General features: G+C 42.2%; 1 protein-coding gene across 1 annotated transcript; it reads left to right on the forward strand.

The window, feature by feature from the left end:
• Positions 1-269: 269 nt before the first annotated feature.
• On the forward strand, positions 270-8250 carry LOC131294255 (zwei Ig domain protein zig-8-like). The gene is made up of 8 exons (XM_058322301.1): positions 270-312; positions 1606-1760; positions 1887-1964; positions 2059-2191; positions 4427-4546; positions 4684-4786; positions 7265-7362; positions 8012-8250. The coding sequence occupies exons 1-8, from the start codon at positions 270-272 to the stop codon at positions 8248-8250; spliced, it is 969 nt and encodes a 322-aa protein (XP_058178284.1).
• Positions 8251-8672: the final 422 nt, after the last annotated feature.

The raw sequence follows: 8672 nt of genomic DNA on the forward strand, positions 1-8672 counted from the left end.
TCTCGTTGCAGACATGCTGGGTGCTTTAAATTGGTAAATTGTCGATACGGTAGCAGCAGCAGCAGCAGCCACATTTTTGCACGCCAAGTCTTATCAGCGATGGTGCTGCGGAGCAGTCGGGCGGCACGCGTGGTGGCACTGTGAAATCTAATCAATGGAGACGCCTGGTGGTTCCCACTCAGCATGGCACTGGCAACCCGAAGCCAGCCCTTTGTCACAACAAACACTGCGCGCCGGGGAAGCGGACTAGCCGGAGCTGCTGAGCGAAAATGCACACAGCAAACGTTTTGCGAGCATCATGCATATTTTGGGGTAGGTAACTTTCACGTCCAGTGAGAAAAATTCATGCTAACAATCATTTCAAAAGTAAATACCAAAGCAAAATGCAAGAGCGCCGGGACATCGAGATGATGTTTTATTTCGTAGCTTTGCTTTAATTTGCATTCGTCCGTCACCGGCGAAGCACAATATTTTTTAGTTTTATTAAAAACAGTAAAATGAATGCAACACAATCAATCAGAGAGTAATGGCACTGTTAAGTAAATTGCGACGGTATCAATTTCTTGGAACTACTGAAAGTTCAAGGAATGCTGAGCTTTGGAAAGGTTGTCCTTATTGAGTGTTTTGTCTTCAGGGTCGAGACACTTTCTTCGGAAAACATAATAACCTTAAGTGGTTTGTGAGTTAAGCAGAACCGCACTTATAAACCAACGGCTGTGGGTATTTGTTTCTACATGGATGCTAAATCTTGGAAGGACCTTCGATCAAAAACCTTGCTCACGAACGAATCATTCGACATTCTTTCGTAGCCGTGAAAATGTTTGTGAAAATAAAGTTATTCCGTTGTCAGTTTGCTTTTTGTGTGTACGAACGAGGCCCATGACCGATACCTTATTTTCCATGTTTTTTTTTGTTTGTTTGTCGGAAAGGACGGAATTCCTCGCCTATCGCAACCATCTCTCGTGACGGAGCGTAGGGATTATCTGGGAAAAGGCATCTGCCATTTGAAGGGTCCGGCATTCAAGATCGTTTGTCCGCCGTATTAGGTAGTGGTGGAAAATACTTCAAAAGCAAAGCTAGTGTCGCCCCGATGTATCAGATAGGACTACATTTCACACATTCAACAGCTTTTTGCTAATCTTATGTGCATCGACGAGTCTACCGGGTAGATAAAAATCGTATTAGAAGCTAAACATTTTAAGGATAATCCTTGTACAGTTCGTTAAGCACCTTAAGGTTGGATTATGAAGGTTGTGTGTCACCTCCATTGGCTGGGTCCATTATCACTCAGTTATCGATATGGTAATGGTTTGAACTTTTAAGGCCGGGTTTTCTTCAATCTTTGCACGATCGTATGGTGACCTATGTTTTGTGTAGTATGGTCCCTTCATGGCAAGATAAGGAAGGGCTCAAAACACCCTTACAAGCTTAATACTTTCATTGTTATCTATGAGCTGTTTCTTGATGACTTATAAGCCTCTAATTCTTCTTACATGCTCGCTATTGTGTTCTTTCCTCTCACTAACACGTATTTTCTTGTGAAAAGTCTCGTTCACTTTTGGAGGCCTTAGGAGAACTAATCACTGCCTATTCCTGTCAATTTAGTTTCCTTTAGCTCAAATTTAATGCTGACGACCACAAATGACGAATCCGACACACTCCAGCCGTACTTCGACTTTGACGTAACTCGTAACCTCACAATAACCGTAGGCCAGACAGGGTTCCTGCATTGCCGAGTGGAACGTTTGGGAGATAAAGACGTAAGTAAAAATCATGCTTATCAATAGTTTGTTAATAATATTGCTGTCACTTGGTTGAAAGTAACTAATAATAAATCATCCCTCATTTACTCAATTTGTTCAAACACTCTGACATCATCTTGACAGGTTGCTTGGATTAGGAAACGTGATCTTCATATTCTCACGATGGGGCCCTCAACGTACACGTCTGATCAACGATTTCAGGTAATTTTACATACATCCCTTTGACATTGATCGAAAATGCTCAATTGGTGAACCTCGCCAGAAAACTAACACTGTAACCAATCCCTCACCCTAGCTTTTACGGCCTGCCAACTCGGCCAACTGGACGCTTCAGATAAAATATCCCCAAACCCGAGACTCGGGTGTATACGAGTGCCAAATTAATACCGAACCGAAGCTCTCCTTATCGTACGTGCTGAATGTAATTGGTAAGCATCCCTGCACTCCATTAGGTTTCGGTTTCTTTTCTTCCTATCCCTGCTAAAGAGTCTGCAGTTGGTGCCCCGAGTGCACTGATGCAGAGAAAAGGATGATTAGTTTTGTGTTAAAGTGATCCAACCGCCATCAATTTACAGCTCGTAGAAGAGCTGCCACCTTCGGTTGGGCTGAAACAACGGGACATGGGCAGAGGGCGGACTAAATTGAAGTAAAAGTTACGAAATGAAAAAATAATTAAATTTAAAAACTCGGCCGAGCATGAACGTAACACGAACGCACACTTTCGACTGGGCGAACCGCAGAAGGAGAAACTTTTCCATCATTGGACCCGTCGTGTTTTGCTTGCCAGAAGGCGGAAAATATTGTGTAGGTGGTCTTTGAACCCACAACAGAATCGGTTGCTGGCGACTCTGCTGCCAGCTCCTTTGTCCTAGGAACCCCCACAATCGATCACCCACACAAGCATGTCCTTATGTGACATTTATGTTGGACAGTATGTTTAGTGTATAACCCACAAACGATGTTGAGTTAACAAACGCAAACACTTGTATGGTTTTTGTTCGGCGAGTGAACTTATGAGCGTAGATAATTGAATGAGAAGTACATATGTTCTTCCACCTCAATGCTAATTATAAAGCGATCATACTCTTTTCAAATCATCATTAATCGGGGTTTCAGGAAGAACTTTTTGCCTCGATATTATGTTATAAGCTGTTGAAAATATTATTCTAGGAAACCTCTCTGATTTGTTTTCAGATGGAGTTTTTAACATTTATCAGACATGTTTTCAAACTAGTCCAGTGAATAACCAGCTGGAATGATCCTCCCTATTTACAATAATTTCACTGTAGAAAATCATTTGGTCTCACATTTGTATGAGAATTGAACAAAAAATGTTAAATTAACCCTAGGGTTTTACAACACCATTGAACTATTTCTACGAAAATAATCATTGAAAACATAAGCCACATTCCTAGACACAACTTAATGTTGGTAGATACTACATATTTGTTTATCTGCTCGCTCACCCACATTCACAGCTCAGTGGTTTTTTTTTAAATATACTTCTCTTCGGTGGCAGCTACACGTCCGCAGAAAAACACATCAAACGTCCATGTGGATTATCACGCAAAAAAGTTGGTTTATTGCGGAAGTTTGAACTCACGCTTCATGATATTTTTTTTTCCATTTGCTTGTTTTTGAGTCACCGAAAAAACAACCTCTCATCATTGGAAAACTTGTACGTCACACCAAACCGGCCCCTCCGAACGACACACCGAAACATCTTTCCCATGGCCACAACTTTCTCCTCCAATGGGCTATAAGTATGTACGGCGTCAGACAGGGTCTGTCATCCACTAAACGGTTCCCAAATGCACAGTCGACAGGATTCGGTCGACGTTTCATTTAAATATTTGCCCAAGGCGTTCGCTCGGTGTGTGTGTGTGTTTTGCGAACAACAACCGGGTTAGTGTTCTTCATCTTTTCGATTTTTCTTTCTTTCTTGATCGGTGTTTGCTCCGTCGCCGGAGCCGAACCGGGCCAAAGCTTCTTGCACTCAGCTGCATATAAACTGTGTCATTTGGTTGGAAAATAATTCAACAGAAAGAGGGACAAAAACCAGCCACACACACACATACACAAACACACACACACAACTGTTGGCTTACCGGAAGCGAACTTTTCTGATGCGCAAATTCTCTTCCGGTTCACCCGGTCACCCCCGAGGGGGAAAGCTTGCACGTCTTTCGCACGCAATCCAACTACACAGTTTATTTCCAGAACCTCCAGTAGAAAAGTCAACACCGCCGTGTTGACTCTAGGAGAATTTGTGTGCACAGTACTGGCGAGAATTGTGCCATCGTTGCGTGCGGAAAAAGTGTTTATTTAAAATTTGGGGAATGATTTCATTTGGTGAAAAAGAAGTTTTTCCAATCCTTGCAACCAGCTGTGAAACACGGAGCAAAATTCGTTGGGTCGTTTCTTTAGCTTTTGGTTTTAGCCATGCACTTCAGATGGATTATTGCTTCGTCGAATCTGCTTTATGAACATTTGCATCTGGCAACTCTTGAAGTGTGTGCTTCGGAGAAGAAGATAAACATGTCTCTGTTTCGTTAACTCTTTTAATTAATCGAGTTTGAGTTAAAAACCTTGAAACATTCAAACATACAACAAACGTTATAAAATGCAATAAAATATTGTCTTCATTCATTGAATGTCTTCAGAGCTTCGTGCACGCATACTTGGGCCGTCGGACATCTTCATAAAATCTGGGAGCGAAATAACCATCGTCTGCGTCATTCAACGGGTTCCGCACGAGCTGGGTCTGGTGTTCTGGTACAAGGGTAAGTTCGATTGGCATTCGCAGAAATTTTCCCCAAATCGCCGATTGTCAGAAATAATCAGATGACCCGCCCGGTAACGTGGTGTTTTTATTAATTTCTTCTGTCGTCCACCCCAAAACCGGTTGCCCATGGCGCAGGAAGCTCGCTGCTGGAATCGCACACGCAGGAAAATAACGTTCATCCGAACGACGAGGGACGCATCACCATCGAAACAGATTGGACGGACGTTCTGACTTCTAGGTAATAATAAAAGTGTATCGAAGCGAAATAATTGCCAGCGCCCTGTGCATTCAAGCCGCGTTGGGGCGTTGAGGTTTGTAGTTTAGAAGGGGGATCGAAAACAGTCGTAAATTTTAGGAAATAGCTCCGACTTTAAACCATTGGAAAGGCCACAAGAGTCCTGAAGAAAATTCAAAGAAAAAGGGTCATCTTACTAAGTACATCCTACTGAGATAACCTAACACATTTTTAACCCAAGTCCATATTGTAGGGATTTTACAACATATTTTACAATAGTAACTTACAAGTGAAAAGTTCTTAGCTTTAAAATGTCAACGTGAATCGCCAGAGGCGGGTTTACCAGCGATTGAACTGAGTGGCTGGGGGGAGGGGGGAGATTAATTTGGCCCGAAGCCTAAGATCGAAAAAATGTAATCTGAAAACGATATTGCTTATCACTCATATTTCTCGCTCTCGTATACTTTGACGAAATCGTTTTTTGGTATACTTTGATATTGCTTTTTCATTCTTTATTTTTACCTTTGAATACTTTGTAGAATATGTTTTCTTTTATCTTGTTTTGTTTTATCACCGGCAAAATTTTACATTGTTACCCTTCTTCTTCTTGACGTAACGACTTTGTTGGTCACGCCTGTCATTATAAACCTCGTATCCAGTTTCTTTTAAGTTTATTTAGTTTATATTGATTTAAATTTGTTCACAGTTCTATTGCGTTTATTTATTTCCTATTTATGTAAATGGCTCGGGCAGTTTTTTATCGCACGTTTTGTTTCTGTTTTCATCACGTGGCGACTATTTGGAATACACCTGCTTTGAAAACACGTTGTTTTGTATTTGTAAATTTTTATTCACTTATTTGATACTAATGGATGCATTTCAATCCAATTATTGGCTAATTATTGCGGATCACAATCTCAAATAACAAATATGCAAACTTACCATCATTTAATCAATTGTTAGGAAAATATGATTTTTCCTCGGGTTTTAGAGCAAAAATTATGGAAAAATAATTTTTTTTTAACCATTTTCTCGACTTGGCAGAACTGTGAAGGGATAAAAAATAGAAAAGGAACTAAAAAAGGAATTGCAAATAATGTATCACATTATATTGTTTATGAACTTGTAGAAACCAAATGGAAACGTATCTGCATAGAAATTCAATTGTAAATTATTTTAGCTTTTTCCTGATATTTCTCATGTAGAACAATCAACCTTCACAATAACATATGAAGTGGGATTAGAAAACTCACAGAACAATTTAGAAAATTCATTTCTATTGAAAAACATGAACACTTTATGTTATCAACATGCATTCCGATCTCTCATAAAATAGTTAGTCCAACTTTGCCCTTTTGTATAGAAACATTTGGGTCGATTGAAATATTTGGAAAGTCCTCCATTATCCCGCCTCTTGAGCCCCCGGGATGGATTGATCCACCGCTGTGTGTCGTACACATTGATGAAAGCCACACAAATTTGGAAATTTAATTTGAATTTTTCATTCGAGGAAAGGGTAAGGGGGTGGAAAATTGAATTTCTGTACTTCCCCCTGCCAATACGAAAAGCTCAAAAGATGTCGAAATAAAATTTATTTCCTCCAGGCATTATAAATCAGTAAAATCATCCCCCACCACAAAACCCGGTCCAACCGCAGGTCTTAAGAAGTCGTGCCCGAAACAAAAACAAAACACAAAACAATCAAAACCTCAATGCGGCCGATGCAATCGGAAGCAGACGGAGATGCCGTGTTGGAACCTAATGAAAAAGTGTCCCACTCTGTTGAAATGGTTTGTCGGTGGTGGCACGTTCGATCGAAATTTCGTATCATGTGAAATTCTCGTTGCAGACGATCGTTTTTGTTTCCTGGTTGTTTTTTTTTCCTTTTCATGTACCTCCCATAGAGGTAAGGTTGGAGTTTCCCTACCTGCTTTACGCAACGAGCCATTTATTCCACCACCGGTTCTGTGCCGCAGGACAGCAGCACAACATAACGTTCTGCCCGTTCGCAAACGATGCTGCCACACACACACAATGGAATTATAGTTTTAGATTTAGAGGATTGTCAGGGACCGGGCGTAGTGTAATGCACATGAATATGCAGAACCACCCGGGGAAGGTTCTGCGAAATTGCAACGAGACAATTCTATTCCCGTTTTGACGAAATAATCGGGCACCGGAATGCAATGGGTTGTGTGGGGAGGGGCTTTGAAGGAAGAATTGTGGGCGGTAGAATATGCTCCAAATTGCGGTTTTTGGGTGATAGCTGTGTGTGGTTATTAATCTCGTACCACTTTTTCCACTCGCACGCCGCCCTCCGCCTGCTACCCATGTGGATAATACGGGTTTTCCATTCGCAAACGGATTGCTGCCGCCGGCTGGACGTTGGTTGGGAAATGTGGTTATTTCTGCTTTTTCTGCTGCTGCTGCTGCTGCTGCTGCTACTGCTGCCTGCTGCCTGCTGCGGTGCACCGGAGGCAGATTAAAGATAAAACGAGCCGTACAGAGCGACAGCGGAAACTACACCTGCGTACCGACGATGGCCAAGTCTGCAAGCGTCTACGCTCATGTAATTAGTGGTAAGTTATGGTTGACTCGAGTAAACAATAGAATTGCACTGCACAACAAGCAAGGCCCGGAGTTGGGGGAAAAAACAATACCGCCCTCCTCGAGAAGTTTATGTAAAGCCTCACAATAAAAGCTTTATTCCGTGTGCGGAATTCATTTTCCCCGTGGGCGGATGCAAGCGGGCGGAAAAGAGTCGTGCCGTGTGATAGCATTCGGTTTGTTGCAACCGAGGTTCGGCTTTGTGCCGGCCCGAAACGTGGCTAGTTGATTGGTTTACGTATCCTTCCAAAAGGGTTTTAGTTCGTTTCTTCCGCCTTTTAAGTTGAAATGAGATTAGGAAAGGGTGATGGAAGGATTTTTGTTTAAATGCAGGTGTTTTAATTGGGTTGTTTTTTTGAAAGGCAAGCGATTTGACGATTGTCATAGAGTGTTGTAGCAATCTAATTGTTTAAGTGCAATTATTAACTAAAACATAGTTATATCCAACGGAACATAGTGTGGTCAACTTCTATGTACGGAATAAAATTTGTTAATCTTGGGAATTTATTATGTTTGCATGAGCTTCAACAATATTTTCTTTGCATATTTTCGAATCCAGCATGAATTTTCCATACTTCTATATGCAACAATACGGTATACATGCTTTCGATGTCATTGCAGAAGAGCATCCAGCGGCAATGCAACATAATGCAGCTGCGCCCGTGCGGAATGCGGCGCACCTTCAAAGCATGTGCATACTATTGGTGCTGCATATGGCCAATCTCCTATACCTGCACGCTGGTCTCGCCCTGGCCGCCTTCACCCGGAGCGCAGCCACACGGCATCTACGACAGCTCCGTTCGGTTCACTTCGCACCTGAACGCACCACCAGCCCAGCCATACATCTGCACCCGAGTTAGCATAAATTTTGGCCATGTGGCATTTCAAAAGCGCCAAATTGAATCCCCCCCGGGAGTGATGATGTATCCACACACACACACACACACACACACACACACACACTAGGAGTAGGCGACCACGCAGCCAAGGAAAAGCTGCTCGCTCGCTCAAGGGCATAAAGTCTTTCTGAAGAATAATTTATCCATTTGTAGCCTGTACTGAATTTCTTATTGCCTCTTTCTCGCCACTCCTCCTCCCCCCTCCCGCCGGAAGTGGTGGTTGAACTTTGAGAAAATAAAACTTTAAAGCACAAGCAAGCAGCTGTGGGATGATGGAAATTGTGGTAATATAGTGCTTTATTTACGACACCGGACGATCCTTCTGTCTACAGCCGAGCTGCACAGCTGAAGGCATTCATCGAAAGGTAAATCACGCAAAGACA

Source organism: Anopheles ziemanni, chromosome 2, assembly GCF_943734765.1.
Source record: "Anopheles ziemanni chromosome 2, idAnoZiCoDA_A2_x.2, whole genome shotgun sequence".
Taxonomy (NCBI): domain Eukaryota; kingdom Metazoa; phylum Arthropoda; class Insecta; order Diptera; family Culicidae; genus Anopheles; species Anopheles ziemanni.

Bases quoted from the DNA above. Each gene is read 5' to 3' on its own strand.
- LOC131294255 (XM_058322301.1), top strand. From the start codon at position 270: ATGCACACAGCAAACGTTTTGCGAGCATCATGCATATTTTGGG. The intron at 4,547-4,683 runs GTAAGTTCGATT...CCCATGGCGCAG, and splicing joins TCTGGTGTTCTGGTACAAGG to GAAGCTCGCTGCTGGAATCG. The intron at 7,363-8,011 runs GTAAGTTATGGT...ATGTCATTGCAG, and splicing joins CTACGCTCATGTAATTAGTG to AAGAGCATCCAGCGGCAATG.